This window comes from Polypterus senegalus, chromosome 10 (assembly GCF_016835505.1).
Source record: "Polypterus senegalus isolate Bchr_013 chromosome 10, ASM1683550v1, whole genome shotgun sequence".
NCBI classification, from domain to species: Eukaryota; Metazoa; Chordata; class Cladistia; order Polypteriformes; family Polypteridae; genus Polypterus; species Polypterus senegalus.
The window spans coordinates 95,416,221-95,433,720 of record NC_053163.1 but is presented as its reverse complement, the minus strand read 5'-3'; the positions used below and the strand labels follow the sequence as shown (position 1 = coordinate 95,433,720).

The 17,500-nt window shown below is 37.8% G+C and overlaps 1 protein-coding gene across 2 annotated transcripts in view; it reads right to left on the bottom strand.

The window, feature by feature from the left end:
- The window catches only part of med12 (mediator complex subunit 12), a 131,289-nt gene that overhangs the window by 10,034 nt on the left and 103,755 nt on the right, over nucleotides 1-17,500 (bottom strand). For both annotated transcript variants that reach the window (XM_039766252.1, XM_039766254.1), the window contains exons 41-42: nucleotides 6,824-7,070; nucleotides 566-730 (exon numbers count right to left, since the gene is read on the bottom strand). In XM_039766252.1, coding sequence (XP_039622186.1) covers nucleotides 566-730; nucleotides 6,824-7,070 — 412 coding nt within the window. The remainder of the gene's footprint in view (nucleotides 1-565; nucleotides 731-6,823; nucleotides 7,071-17,500) is intronic.

Sequence of the window (17,500 nt, the reverse complement as noted above, 5' to 3'; positions counted from 1 at the left end):
AATAATAAATGACATGCCCAAGTTCTATAGCAAGGAACACCAAGACAGCCAAATTAAGCTTCATGGGACTGTCAGAATATCATAAAATACTAAAAGCAAGCATCTCTCTGACACAGCAGAACAGTATTAGGGTTTAAAGATAGCAAAGAATAAAAGCAGGAAAAAGTAAGAAAAAGTGTCACAAAAGCAGTAAGAATCAATTCATCAGAAAAAAATTAAACATTAATGTGTATTTTTTCATAAGAGGTAATGAGAAGTCAAGCAAAATGACACCTTTTATTGGCTAACTAAAAAGATTACAATATGCAAGCTTTCGAGGCAGCTCAGGTGCCTTCTTCAGGCAAGATGTAATCTTTTTAGTTAGCCAATAAAAGGTGTCATTTTGCTTGACTTCTCATTTCATCCATAATGGCTAACAAGGTAGAACATCCTACTGTATTAGAGGTACAAAGAAAAACATGTTTATTTATATTAAAATGTCATGGGAAGTTTAATTTTTGCCTTTAAAATAGGCAGACTACATGTATATGAGATTTTATGTTTATTCAAAGGCACTGTTTCTTACCATGGGTTGCTGAGGTGGTAGAGGCTGCATTCCCAGAGGTTGTGGCTGTGCTTGTGAAGGGGCCTGAGCAGCAGACACCTGTTGTTGTGCAGCCTGTTGTTGCTGTACCTGTTGTTGAGCTGCCTGTTGATGTTGCACAGCTTGCTGTTGTGCTGCTTGTTGTTGCTAAGAGAAAACATTGACATCTCAAATCAATATCCTAAGGCTCATTACCCCACATTCAAAAATGTTTGCAACAGTATACATATATTCTTCAGTACTATAAACTCACTGTTTGAACTCCCCACTAATCTATCAGAAGACATAAGGACTACATCATTCACTTTATGGATGTTAAGAACTTGCAAATACCTAATGACAATTTTTTTCTCAATGCAGTATGAAAAATTTATATTGACAAGATCTGAAATTAAGATATTTATACTTTTTTCAGTTGGAATTCATTTAGCTACTGTTTTGCTACAACAAAAAGTACTTGTTAGTTCTTAATATAAACCAATAGCTCACATGTTGCCAAAAATTGTTTTTGTTGAAACAAATCTACGTTCACCAATTAACAAAGGCAGTCACACTCCACTTCACACCAATGGCTCCTCTTGTCCTGACAGTTTGCAGCATCAGGCTCCTGGGTGTGCAGATTACAGACTGCCTTTCATGGTCAATCAACACAATCAGCATATTCAAAATATCTCCGCAAAGACTGTTATTCCATATAATATATATATTATATACATTAGCAAAATACCCGCGCTTCGCAGTGGAGAAGTAGTCTGTTAAAGAAGTTATGAAAAAGAAAAGGAAACGTTTTAAAAATAACGTAACATGATTGTCAATGTAATTGTTTTGTCACTGTTATGAGTGTTGCTGTCATCAAGGATTTGATTATCATTATTTCTTTCAATCAGGTTCATATCTGGAGGACGTGTTGTGTTCAAGTTACATTTCGTGTTTTGTCAAACGTTGTAAAGATAACAGGTTTCATTCACTGAAGTGTTCACTACCCAAATCGGTACTCGTGAATCTAAGATGTTTAACAGGCATTCCCTGTATTAACTTGTGGATTTGCCTGCGAATATTTAGCGGCAGCGTGTCTATAAACTTGTGGATTTGCCTCCAAGTATTTAGCGACAGCGTCTCTATGAACTTGTGGATTTTTCTGAGTATTTGGTGGCAGCATCACAAAGTTGTTTACGTCTAGCTGCATCAGAAAATGTACCACGACATCTGACACGCCTCCTTTTTACTGTTTTCCCACAATTCCGGATTGCTGCTGTCATAATCGGTTTGAGTTTCATGGTTTGTTTCAATTACGTTAGTATTTGCAGGACTTGTTGTGACATTCAGCATCTGTCAAGCGTTGCAAGCATACAACTGGTTTCATCGATAACTTCGCATCCAGCTTTTGAGAGCTGAAACATTCATAAACATCAAACTGTCCACTACTCAAATCATCACCTGTGAATCTAAGATGTTTAAGAGGCATTGGTGGTTCTCCGAAGGTGTAAAATATTTGGCCATTTCGGTACACTTGAACACGACAACCGAACAATTCAGCGGCAGCCATCAACTCACATGCAGAACCATAGGTGAAGGGCTTAAGCATTTCACTCTTATAGTGCTCCTGTGTAGTATAATTATCTCCTGTACCGTCATCAGTCCACACCTTGAACCTGTCCCAGTCATTCAATATATAAGACACAATGTTCCTCCGGATATCAAGAGTGAGCCTGATATGGCCGTGCAATATGTAACACAGAGAACGGAAAAGGCATGCGGCATCTCCGGGCATGGAAACCACTCGGTAAGTGACAGTTCTTTGATTGATGGTGATCACCTCGATAGACATGTTAATGGGGGTATGGTTGGAATTATAAATGAAATGGGTACCTGAACAATGTAAAGTAAGTCTAAAATACCTACACAATAACTATAATCGTAATAAACAAACAATAAAACAGCGGAGAAGCCATGGATTAAATAAGAAGGCTGTAATTATCAGCAGGGAGACGTGAATTCCGTGGCGAATCAAGGAAGGGAATGTAGAGACTGGAGCGACGGATGGCCTTATATAGGCAGGCAGCCAACAACGTGGGAGGCGTTGGGATGGGGGACCCAACGCTGCCTCACACGGTGACCGAGCTGCAGGCTATGGACGCATATATGTACATAATTAGGAAGATTCAGTTAGCGTTGGGAACCCGTGTACCAAATTTAAGTAAGTAAGTAAGTAACAAAAAGACCGTTGAAAAGTTCGATATAGCGGCCGACAGTGGCATCATACCACCAAAATAAGTATCAAATTTCAGTCTTCTACCTAAACGGGAAGTTGGAGAATTAGTGACATTGGAAACTTCAATATGGCTGCAGACAGTGGCATCATACCACTGAAATAAGTACGTACATTGGTTTTGGTTAGCGCAGGGAAGCCACCTACCAAATTTCGTGAAGATGGGGCCATAAATAAGAAAGTTCAACATGGCGAACGTTGTCAACCATTATGACCGTTACGTGTAGAATTTTGAAATGAAACCTGCTTAACTTTTGTAAGTAAGCTGTAAGGAATGAGCCTGCCAAATTTCAGCCTTCTACCTACACGGGAAGTTGGAAAGTTCAATATGGTGGCCGACAGAGGCGTCACACCGCCGAAATAAGTACGTACATCGATTTTGGTTAGCGCAGGGAAACCTCCTACTAAATTTCGTGAAGAAGGGGTCAGCCTTCTACCTACACGGGAAGCTGGAAAATTAGTGACGTTGGAAAGTTCAATATGGCGGCTGACAGTGGCGTCATATCATCGAAATAAGAACGTACTTCGGTTTCGGTTAGCGCAGGGAACCCGTCTACCACATTTCGAGAAGATGGGGCCATAAATAGGAAAGTTCAACATGGTAGACGTTGTCGACCGTTATCGACCGTTACGCATAGAATTTTGAAATTAAACCTGCTTAACTTTTGTAAGTAAGCTGTAAGGAATAAGCCTGCCAAATTTCAACCTTCTACCTACACAGGAAGTTGGAGAATTAGTGATAAGTCAGTGAGTGAGTGAGGGCTTTGCCTTTTATTAGTATAGATATATATACACTCACCTAAAGGATTATTAGGAACACCATACTAATACGGTGTTTGACCCCCTTTCGCCTTCAGAACTGACTTAATTTTATGTGGCATTGATTCAACAAGGTGCTGAAAGCATTCTTTAGAAATGTTTGCCCATATTGATAGGATAGCATCTTGCAGTTGATGGAGATTTGTGGGATGCACATCCAGGGCACGCCCTCCGTTCCACCACATCCCAAAGATGCTCTATTGGGTTGAGATCTGGTGACTGTGGGGGCCATTTTAGTACAGTGAACTCACTGTCATGTTCAAGAAACCAATTTGAAATGATTCGAGCTTTGTGACATGGTGCATTATCCTGCTGGAAGTAGCCAACAGAGGATGGGTACATGGTGGTCATGAAGGGATGGACATGGTAAGAATCAATGCTCAGGTAGCCCGTGGCATTTAAACGATGCCTAATTGGCACTAAGGGGCCTAAAGTGTGCCAAGAAAACATCCCCCACACCATTACACCACCACCACCACCAGCCTGCACAGTGGTAACAAAGCATGATGGATCCATGTTCTCATTCTGTTTACACCAAATTCTGACTCTACCATTTGAATGTCTCAACAGTAATCGAGACTCATCAGACCAGGCAACATTTTTCCAGTCTTCAACTGTCCAATTTTGGTGAGCTTGTGCAAATTGTAGCCTCTTTTTCCTATTTGTAGTGGAGATGAGTGGTACCCAGTGGGGTCTTCTGCTGTTGTAGCCCATCCGCCTCAAGGTTGTGCGTGTTGTGGCTTCACAAATGCTTTGCTGCGTACCTCGGTTGTAACGAGTGGTTATTTCAGTCAAAGTTGCTCTTCTATCAGCTAGAATCAGTCGGCCCATTCTCCTCTGACCTCTAGCATCAACAAGGCATTTTCGTCCACAGGACTGCCGCATACTGGATGTTTTTCCCTTTTCACACCATTCTTTGTAAACCCTAGAAATGGTTGTGCATGAAAATCCCAGTAATTGAGCAGATTGTGAAATACTCAGACCAGCCCGTCTGGCACCAACAACCATGCCACTCTCAAAATTGCTTAAATCACCTTTCTTTCCCATTCTGACATTCAGTTTGGAGTTCAGGAGATTGTCTTGACCAGGACCACACCCCTAAATGCATTGAAGCAACTGCCATGTGATTGGTTGATTAGATAATTGTATTAATGAGAAATTGAACAGGTGCTCCTAATAATCCTTTAGGTGAGTGTATATATATATATATATATATATATATATATATATATATATATATATACACACACACACACAGTACAGGCCAAAAGTTTGGACACACCTCCTCATTCAATGTGTTTTCTTTATTTTCATGACCATTTACATTGGTAGATTCTCACTGAAGGCATCAAAACTATGAATGAGCACATGTGGAGTTATGTACTTAACAAAAAAAGGTGAAATAACTGAAAACATGTTTTATACTCTAGTTTCTTCAAAATAGCCACCCTTTGCTCTGATTACTGCTTTGCACACTCTTGGTATTCTCTCGATGAGCTTCAACAGGTAGTCACCTGAAATGGTTTTCCAACAGTCTTGAAGGAGTTCCCAGAGGTGTTTAGCACTTGTTGGCCCCTTTGCCTTCACTCTGCGGTCCAGCTCACCCCAAACCATCTCGATTGGGTTCAGGTCCGGTGAATGTGGACGCCAGGTTATCTGCCGCAGCACTCCATCACTCTCCTTCTTGGTCAAATAGCCCTTACACAGCCTGGAGGTGTGTTTGGGCTCATTGTCCTGTTGAAAATTAAATGATCGTCCAACTAACCTGACGTCTGCACAACACAACTGCTGGTCCCAACCCCATTGATAAAGCAAGAAATTCCACTAAATAACCCTGATAAGGCACACCTGTGAAGTGAAAACCATTTCAGGTGACTACCTGTTGAAGCTCATTGAGAGAATGCCAAGAGTGTGCAAAGCAGTAATCAGAGCAAAGGGTGGCTATTTTGAAGAAACTAGAATATAAAACATGTTTTCAGTTATTTCACCTTTTTGTTAAGTACATAACTCCACGTGTTCATTCATAGTTTTGATGCCTTCAGTGAGAATCTACCAATGTAAATGGTCATGAAAATAAAGAAAACACATTGAATGAGGAGGTGTGTCTAAACTTTTGGCCTGTACTATGTGTGTGTGTGTGTGTGTGTGTGTATGTGTATATATATATATATATATATATATATATATATATATATATATATATATATACATACACACACACTGCTCAAAAGAATTAAAGGAACACTTTTTAATCAGAGTATAGCATAAAATCAATGAAACACAGATTGGGGTTCCTTGGTTTTAAAGTTGTACCCTGTCATTACGCATCTCAAATTTGCTTGTTCTCCCCATGTCTATATTGGTTTTGTCATATATCTACAAAAACGTGCATCACGTACTTTATGTATACATTTACTGAATAGAAGATTTGGCTCCCGTGATTCCATGCTTTCCACAGTACTATTATGGATAATTTTTTTTTTTTTTAATCTGAGCTTCAACATATACTCCTTTATTGTGTTAGTGTTACGTACAAGGTTAAGTGTGCTCAGCTCTGGAATGAAGCTCTACTATGTGTTTAATGCTGCCAGGATAGGCTTTTAACATAACATTTGCAATCAAATTCCCTGAGATGTGCACTGATCATTATTTTCACTCATCCACTGCCCACCACATGAAGTTATCAATCATTAACATTACAGCTATAAACTTCATTCACATGGCCTAAGCAGAAAAAGTTTATTTTGACTTTGGAAATGTACTGTTACAGTATAAGAGCTCACAATAAAAGTACTGAATATATAAATGTGTGTACAAATCTTTTGTGATGCAGAAAAGTATGGCGTCTTTCGAAAGGATTGGATACTTTTGTATGCTGGAAGTGATATGGGCCTATGCACTCTCTGCTAGACTAATAATGCGCCAGTGCTCTAAAAAGGAACACCCATACTTGCCCTGCACGTATTAAAGCTTAAAAACGTCTTCATATTAAATGCACTATGCATGTATTAAACATTAAAAATGTCTGCATATTAAATACAAAGTGCAAGTTCTTTAGCAAACTCAAAAGACCTTCAAAATTCACAGATATGATCTGAAACAAAAGTTTTAACTTTAAAACAGCTTAAGACTTTAAGTAACCATGGACATACTCTGAGGGCTTGTTGTCTCAGATACTGTTGCTGCTGCTGCTGCTGTTGCTGTTGCTGCTGTTGTTGCTGCTGCTGCTGCTGCTGTTGTTGTTGTTGTTGCTGCTGCTGCTGTTGTTGTTGTTGTTGTTGTTGTTGTTGTTCAGCAAGCATTTGGTTTGTTCTCATACCAGAATGCACATTTTGGTTACCCATGTGACTCATCCCTGGCATCATAGGGTTCTGTTGGATGTGCTGGTGATTAACAAATCTAGATAACGACCAAAATAAAAAGAAAAATTCAGAATGCGAGTGATTTGTAAAATTAGAATTGCTTTCTTATCCTGATACCCAGAAATCAGCCATTCTATAGAGGTAATATTCCAGTATTTAAGTTATTGATTACTACAGCCATTTTCAATAAAATTTACATTAAGTGTGATTTTGAGTTTTAACCCTAGTTTGGTTACTCTCTTGTTGAAAATGTAGCTGCAATTTTTAACAAATATACTGTGGGCCTTATTTTCCTTTATTGTCCAAGTAGAAGCTACAAACACACATAAGGGTTATAAAAAAACAGCAACTGGAAAGTGTAAATAAATAGTAAAGTCATATAATACAAAATATATCAAAATACAGTATGCAGTAAAGTGAGAAAGTAAGTACACCCTATGGAAATTAACTTTTTCAACATATCTGAACATGCAAACAGTGCCTACAGGCAAAGGCTTGAACAAATAACACATAAAATTGACATGGTGTGTTCATTCTCATAATTTAAAAAACAAACATGCAGATTTGTCCTGAGGAAAATATAAGTACACCCCTACACTTATAACAATTTTAAATCCATACAGTTTGAAACAGGTGCTCCAGAATATGTGCCAATGATTAGAACCTCAAGAGGGAGTCTTATTCAAACAGCACATGCATCTACAATCAGAAAAAGATTGCACAAACTTGACCTGCATGGGAGGTGAAGCAACAGCAGTCTTACATTGAACACTGTCACTTTATCTGCATTTACTGACAACTCTTCATTTTCATCACTGGATGCTTTTAACACTAGAATTACCAGAGCCTATGAAAAAACTCATAGGTCCGTCCCACCTTAAATCGCTTCTTAAAACTGTTCTCACCTCTCCGCCACCATCTTTTGTTAATCTAAATGTGTTGATAAAAGAAAAGCTGCAAGTAGCCGGCTATTCCATGCCTCCAACGACTTAGAACATGCACAAACTTCTCCCAGCTCATGCCTTGATTGATTATCTGGGAGTGAAGTGGAGTTTTAGAGTGGAAATAGATCATTATTTGGAATACTGTACACGCATTGCACGTGTGTTCCATTTCTACAGTAATCTGTGTAAACACATTTTTAACACTAGAATTACCAGAGCCTACGAAAAACTCGTAATTCCGTCCCACCTTAAATCGCTTCTTAAATCCCTTCACACCTCTCCGCCAGCGTCCTTTGTCTTCTAAATGTACTGATAAAGAGAGGCTTAGAGCAGCCGGCTATTCCATCCCCCCACCAATTTAGAACGTGCATGAACTTCAGCTTGATTGAGTATCTGGGAGTGAAGTGGAGTTTTAGAGTGGAAATAATAGATCGTTATTTGGAACACACGCATTTCATGTCTGTTCCGTTTCTACAGTAATCTGTGTCAACACATTGTTAAAACAGAAACGTTTTTTATATTCTAGTAGTAGATGACAAAATGTAGGCATAAACTATATAGTGTATGAAGCCTGAAGTCAAAATAGCAAAGAAACATTTTCACAAGAATGACACAATTGTGCTTTTATTCAAAAATATAACTGCAGAAACAAAAAGCTGCCTTAACATGCAACATTGACACATACGTACTACAGCTGCCATGGTAGCGTAATGGTATCAACCGCCGACTAGTATACAAAAGGTCATGAGTTCGTTCCCAGACGATTCAGTTTTGAGAAGTAAACTGCTCTTATTCTTACTATTTTAGAATAAAAACATACATTTGATTTCAGTGTGTAACAGCCAGTGTAATTTATGATACTTGTAAAGGTTAGTTTTTTTTTTATTCACTTTTCATTCTCTCAGTCGTGTTCAGGATCCTTCCCGTCCCTCCCTCCCCCCCAGCTGAGAATGCTGTTTTCACATAAAGATGCGCTACAGCTCTGTAGCGTACTTGTGACTGCATTCTCGTACCAATGCTTGCGAACTGAAGTGTCTGCGTGCACTTTTCGTGGCATTTTTGTGTATTGTGTATTTTTTTCAGCATGCCCGTGTCGCTCAAACACAGGAACATATGTTGGTGTACAAGTATAACAAAACAAGTGCACTTTTATTCTAGACTATAAGTGAAGAAAAAATAAAGCCAATTACAGTAGGCGTTTGATACGACAGCTTGTGTGGTGCAATGCTAAGAACTGCCGATTTCCGATCCGTGCTATATAAAATCATCACATTCAAATATTAACAATTCCCACACACCCTTCCTACATTCACGACATGTGTACTTGTTGCAGTGTACACAGCTCTCTGTGCTATGGTTCCTATTACACTGAATGAGCACCTGACGTTGTACTTTCTTCCCTATATAAATAACATTCGAGTATAGCGCGTCTCCAAATAAATCACATTTGAGCTATAGCGCGTCTCCAAATAAATCATATTTGAGCTATAGCGCGTCTTTATGTGAAAACAGCAGTATCAGATGGGGGGGAATCGTGAACGCGACTGAGAGAATGGAACTGAATTAAAAAAAAAAAAAGCTAAACTTTACAATTATCATGCATTTACACTGGCTCTTACAGACTGACTGAAATCAAATGTATGTTTTTATTCTAAAATAGATCAGTACATGCAATATTATTTGAAAACGAACAGCGTCAGATCGGGTTTGAATACACGCTGACGCTGTTACAGAAGAAGTCAGCTTATGCAGCAGTTTCAACGCACAGTACATGTAAATAATAATATTGCATTAGTGCGATGATGTTTTTACATATATTGTCTCTTTCATTCATCTTGCGGTTAGTAATCAGTGACCGCATGTTTTTTGCCCGATCTTGCCAGTTCGCACATGTTGCTGTATGGTGGTGTTTCTTTTATACTCCAGGACATGCAGAGGACAGAATAGTACAGAGCAGTAAGTTCAGCGCTATATGCAATCAGACAGACAGACAGGCAGAGAAGGCACTAGATATATAAATAAACAGGGAAGGAACTGTATAATCTATGCTAATAAAAGGCAAAGCCCTCACTCACTCACTCACTGACTCATCACTAATTCTCCAACTTCCCGTGTGGGTGGAAGGCTGAAATTTGGCAGGTTCATTCCTTACAGCTTCCTTACAAAAGTTGGGCAGGTTTTATATCGAAATTCTACGTAATGGTCATAACTGGAAGCAGTTTTTCTCCATTTACTGTAATGGAGATGAGCTTCAACGCCGTGGGGGCGGAGTTTAGTGTGACATCATCACGCCTCCCACGTAATCACGCAGTACATAGAAAACCAGGAAGACCTCAAAAAAGCGCTGAAGAAAACATGCATTATATAATTGAGAAGGCAGCAAAACAATTATAAGCGAGCGAGTGACATATACAACCATATTCATGAGTTCTGCTACTTCGGAAACAAAGCACGATGTAAACCTACACTTTAAATTAAGTTCATAGACAGGCTGCGCTGGCGTTTGTAATTTAGTGCCTGCCCATATAAGGCCGTCCGTCAGCGCAATCCAATAGCAAACTGCCACGGGTAAATATTCACGGGTGAAGGACTGTGCTTATGGAGAGGAAGATGAGATGGTCAGGGTGGTGTTTGACACAAACTCAGCGAAACTGCGAGAGAAAGTTTTAAGTGCCAGGACTAAGGTAACATTAAATAAAGCTATGGACATAGCATGAGATGGCACCAGCACAGCTGGGAAACTTTGATGCATGTACACCGAGTGGCTCACGTGAACTGACGCAGTGCACAGATAAAAGGCAACAGTTCCAAAGAGCGCTGAACAAAAACCGAATTACACAATTGAAAAGGCAGCAAAAAATATGAAGCGTCTGATAAGCATATTCATAAATGCAGCTACTGTGGAAACAAAGCACACGGTGGAAAAGTCAATGTCCCGCTAAAGGAAGACAGTGTAAAAAACCCGTGCATGCAGTGTGTCAGGTCTCAGATAAAGAAGAAGACGAGCTGTTTATTGATGCAGTAAGAAACAAATCGATGAATGAAACCTGTCATCTTTACAACGATTGACAAACACGGAATGTAACTTGAACACAACACATCCTACAAATAATGAACCTGATTGAAAGAAATAATGATAATCAAATCCTTGATGACAGCAACACTCAGTAACACTCACAAAACAAATACTGTATATTGACAGTCATGTTACGCTATTTTTAAAATGTTCCCTTTTCTTTTTCTAGCTTTTTAACACACTACTTCTCCTGCGATACTGGTATATATATATATATACATATATATATACATATATATACATATACATACATATATATATATATATACATATATATATATACACATATATATATATATATATATATATATATATATATATATATATATATATATATATATATATATATATATATATATATATATATATATATATATATATATATATATATATATATATATATATATATATATATATATATATATATATAACTCGATCTACATACTCGAGTAATGGATACTTTATTCGCCATCAATGATTGTTTTGGTAAAGCCATACTCAGTGTATTCATTAGATGAACGGTAAAAAGTAAGAGCGAGGAGGATGACTCATTGAGGCATGCAGGCTGTAGTCTGCGCGTCAACTCTATCTGAATTGCGCGATCACATTTCAAAAAATATATCTTTTCAAGTTCTATTTAGTCCATATGTGTCAAACTCAAGGGCGGGCCACATCCGCCCGGCGTGTAATTATATCCGCCCATGAGATCATTTTATATACTGTATTATTGTTATTAATGGCCCGGTATATGAAGCGCTGGTAACACAATAAACTACAGATCCCATAATGCAGCGCTTCAGCTGCCTTGCCGAACACTTACAAGTGTAGTTTATGATGCTGCAAGTTATTGCGAAGCTAGCTCACACGATGCTGAATTGAAAAGTTGATTCTGAAAATAGAGCCTTTAAAAACCGATGGGAGGCTGAGTATATGTTTACTGAACCCGTGTGTCTCATTTGTGGAGCTAATGTGGCTGTAATTACAGAATTTAATCTAAGACAGCACTATGAGACAAAACATCAGGGTAACCTGAATGCAATGCAGAAGATACAGAAAGCAGCATAATTAAATAAGAATCTGACACTTCAGCGGACGCTTTTAACCGTGCACAATCACAAAGTGATTTCAAGTGAAGCTGCTTTTATGGGAGACACAAATGCACCAGTTCACCTTGCCCCACCTTCCCTGTTGCCAAGTAATGTTAAACCAAGTCGTCACTACGGTGTTCCCAAATACGCACTTTGCTGATAAACTGAGCGCACTGAGTTTGCGGCGCTTTGGTGACTTTGAAGAACAAAAAGTCCGTCTACATGCGGCTCGAACCTTGTGCATGTTTGGTAGCACTTATCTGTATGAGAAGCTCTTCTCAGTGATAAAGACTAACAAAACAGCACACAGGAGTCGCCTCACTGATGAGCACCTGCAATCCATCCTGAGAATCTCCACAACACAGAACTTCACACCAAACAGAAACGAACCTGTGGCCAAAAAAAGATGCCAGGCGTCCAGCTCTAAAATGACATCTGAGCAAAGACAACTGAATGATTTGATTTGTTATTGCTGAAAAGAACACATTTTATTTAGATTTCCAGGTTTTGTTATGCAGCATGTTCATATTTGAATTTGTATAATTTTGACAGGATATATTTTATGGAGAGCAAAATCTTTTGGGATATTTAAAATCTAAGTTTATTTTTTATATAAAATTACATAAGAGTAAAGAAATTTGAATGTTTGTTCTTTTAACGTTTACTTTATTTCTAACTTGTATAATTTAGACAGGATATATTTTTATGGAGAGCAAAATATTATAAGTTGTTTAAGGTTTGAGTTGATTTATTCAGGAATAATATTCCTGTCTGTTTTTACCATTCCTACCAAAGATATTTCTGTCGACTAAATAAAAATTCCTTCTATATAAAATTTCAATACAACTTGAACAAATACGATAATTCATAATATCCACGCAGACTTGCACATAAGAGCGGGAGTTATCCGTTTTAACAATCAGCGTATTGCACTGATACGAAATAGCTGTGTGTGTATATATGTAGATATGTATGTATATGTATATATATGTTTATATATGTGTGTGTGTATGTATGTATATATATATATATATATATGTATTTGTGTGTATATATGTGTGTGTATGTATGTATATGTGTGTGTATGTATATGTATGTGTATATATGTAGATATATATGTGTATGTATATGTATGTGTATATATGTAGATATATATATGTATGTTATGTATGTATATATATATATATATATATATATATATATATATATATATATATATATATATATATATATATATATATATATATATATATATATATATATATATATATATATGACAGCAACACTCATCACTCACAACAGTGACAAAACAATTACATTGACAATCATGTTACGCTATTTTCAAAATGTTTCCTTTTCTTTTTCATTGCTTCTTTAACACACTAGTTCTCCGCTGCGAAGCGCGGGTATTTTGCTAGTCTATAATAATAAAAGGCAAAGCCTTCACTGACTGACTCATCACTAATTCTCCAACTTCCCATGTAGGTAGAAAGCTGAAATTTGGCAGGCTTATTCCTTACAGGTTACTTACAAAAGTTAAGCAGGTTTCATTTCGAAATTCTACACGTAACGGTCATAACGGATAACGAGCAACGGCATAAATGTCCGCCCATGTTGAACTTTCTTATTTATGGCCCCATCTTCACGAAATTTGGTGGCTTCCCTGCTAACCGAAACTGATGTACTTATTTATTTCGATGGTATGGACGCCACTATGCGGCCGCCATATTGAACTTTCCTACGCCACTAATTCTCCAACTTCCCGTGTAGGTAAAAGGCTGAAATTTGGTACTTATTTCGGTGGTATGATGCCACGGTCGGGCGCCATATTGAACTTTTAACGGAAACCGATGTCCGTGACTTTATTTCGCTGGTATGACACCACTGCCGGGCCGCCATATTGAACTTTCCAACGCCTACTCACCTCCAACTTCCCGTGTAGGTAAAAGGCTGAAATTTGCAGGCCCATTCCTTACAGCTTACTTACAACAATTAAGCAGGTTTCATTTCAAATTCTACGCCAGAATGGTCATAACGGTCAACAACGCCTGCCATGTTGAACTTTCTTATTTATGGCCCCATCTTCTCGAATTTGGTAGGCGGCTTCCTGCACTAACCAAACCAATGTACGTGCATTACTTATTTCGGTGGTATGATGCCACGGTCGGCTGCCATATTGAATTTTTCAACAGTCTTTGTTACTTATGGGCCCATCTTCAAGAAATTTGGTACACAGGTTCCCAACGCTAACTGAATCCTACTTATGTACATATATATCGTACATAGCCTGCAGCTCGGTCACCGTGTGAGGCAGCGTCCCCATCCGACGCCTCCCACGCTTGTTGGCTGCCTGCCTATATAGGCCTTCCGCCGCTCCAGTCTCTACATTCCCTTCCTTGCTTCGCCACGGATTCACGCCTCCTACTGATAACTACAGCCTTTTGTTTAATCCACGGCTTCCGCTGTTTTATTGTTTGTTTATTACAATTATAGTTATTGTATAGGTATTTTACACTTACTTTACATTGCTCAGGTACCCATTTCCTTTATCATTCCAACCCCCGTTACCATGTCTATCGAGATGATCCCTATTGATCAAAGAACTATCACTTACCGAGTGGTTTCCATGCCCGGAGATACCACCTACCTTTTCCATTCTCTTTGTTACATATTGCACGGCCATATCAGGCTCACTCTTGATATCCGGAGGAACATTGTGTCTTATGTATTGAATGACTGGGACAGGTTCAAGGTGTGGACTGATGACGGTACAGGAGATAATTATACTACACAAGAGCACTATAAGAGCGAAATGCTTAAGCCCTTGGCATATTTTCCCTCAGTTTAGAAAGGTTTAATTTTCTTCTTAATAAAAATTTTAATGCAGTACTTACCAGCACTGCGGCTGGTATTTTGCTAGTAGATAAATAAAAAACAGCTAAGGGGATAGATATATAGATAGGCAGACAGGGAAGCTCCTATATAATAATAAAATTACTGTTATTACTATATAGATAGACAGGGAGTTCAGGCAGGCAGAACGGCGAAGGTTAAAAATAAATTAATTTTTTCTTCAGCGGGGAATCGAACTCGGATCTCTTGAAGTACAACAAGTCTGCTGCGCTCTAAGTGGTGAAATCTTACCAGTATGCCACGGAAGCTGTTGTAAAAGTCTTGAACCTTTTATGAAAGCGTTTATTTTCTCTTTGGCTGTCAGGCTTCACACATTTTATAGTTTATGTCTACATTTTGTAACATTTATTACTAAAATATGAAAAAGTTTCTGTTTTAACATTGTGTTTACACAGATTACTGTAGAAACAGAACACACATGAAATGCGTGTGTTCCAAATAACAATCTATTATTTCCACTCTAAAACTCTACTTCACTCCCAGATAATCGAGGCATGAGATCGGAGAAGTTTGTGCACATTCTCGCAGTTTGTTTTTATCGGCACATTTACAGGACAAAGGAGGCTGGCGGAGAGGTGAGAACAGTTTTAAGAAGAGATTTAAGGTGGGACGGATCTACAAGTTTTTTTGTAGGCTCTGGTAATTCTAGTGTTAAATTATGAACAAGTTGTAGAAGCAACAGTTAAAGGAACAGGAACAGGCTGATAACTTTAAATAAAAGTAAAAAATTATTTTTTCATACGGATAGCATTTTGGGACTGAACTTTCCATTTAAATAATTGCCGTCACTGATCATCAATACATTTCACAGGAAGCTGAAAGTTTTTAACATACCCGTGATTCCTCAGAAATAAACAAATACACTGAGCTTCCCAGTTCTTCCATGATGCTTTTGTTTTCTTTCTTTTGCAACTATCTTCTCCATGCCATCTCTCAACAACTGTGCGTCTCTGCCACATATGTCGGTGTGTCTTCTGGGAACCTCAGAAGCAGTTACTAACTTTTTCACCTTTGATTATACATGCTTAACAGTGTTGCCAGGTCTGTGGTTTTCTCACCCAATCAGGCTATTTTTGATCATCGTCCTCAAGAAGAAAATAGGGTTTCACCGGTTGCGTTTTTTGTGCTACTTTTTAAAAAACAACGCAGTATTTTGGATAATTTTACAGCCCCCCTACAACTAATTTTTACCATGTTTTTCATCCATATGGCACCCCTTCCCCCCATTTGCATTTGTATATGTTCTTTACTGCTTTAATATCTTTGAAGGAACCATTTTGTCTACTTAAGGCATTTTTAAATAAGGCTATTTTTATGGGTAAATATGCTATTTTTAATATATCCTTGGGCTATACATATATTTTTTTTTTTAAACCTGGCAACACTGGTGCTCAATCTTTACTTGACTATACATCCAATGGCTTCATGCATCATATTTTGTGCAAATAGAAGACAGCACTTCAGGAGAGGAACCTCATGCCAGCTATGAAAAAGGGTGGTCGAAATAGCTGGAAGTTGCTAGAGAAGTGCTTAAAAACTTCACTAAATTCATGTCAGACAGTGGTGGGAAGTTATGCAAAATGATTACAAGAAGTCATTTCTGCTAAAGGGTATATTTATCTTTTCCCCATAGAGCATTATATCTATATTTTTGTTTAATAAATTATTGAAAAGGCAAAATATTCTTATTTTTTTTTAAGTATATAATCTTTATCTGTAGGCACTGTTTGTATGAAGATCAACAGTTTGCTAGTTCAAATATGTTGAAAAAGACAACAATTTCCATAAGGTGTACTTACTTTTTCATATGACCATAAAAACATCAAAAGCAGAAAAACCCATGTAGAATGTGCCTCTCACCCTGCTGTCTATTACATGTTTCTTTCGAGCGCTATAGTAGTAACAGACTGACCTCCGCTTCCCCTGCAAAGTCACATGCTTTTTTCCTTTTTTAATCATCACTATACATGTACCATTTGTTGGTTTGTAAACTTTTATAATATACTTTAGTGAATCATTTTAATATCGTACTTAATACGATTTTTCTGTGTTTAAAAGAACATAGCTGGAATGGTGTCCGCCCACCCCCCAAAAAATCGTCACACAGTAGAATAATGAGCAAACCACATTGTGAATAATGAATAGCTTAACTATTATAAATAATGTACTAACTTAAGTTTTTTTTACTAAACTGCATTTAAATATAAATATAAAATAGTATCAGATCTGACTTAAAATTAACTACATAAGTACAGATTATTAGTATGTTATTCATAAAAGTATTATACTGCTTTATAATGCCACATTTTCCCCTAGGGACAAATAAACTTCTATCTATCCAACAGTAAAGGTTAATGTTAGTTCGTAACTCACACATATTTAATGTTCTAGATATTTCACCACCCCCCCAATTACTGTACTCAGCTTACAGCATTCAATCAATCTT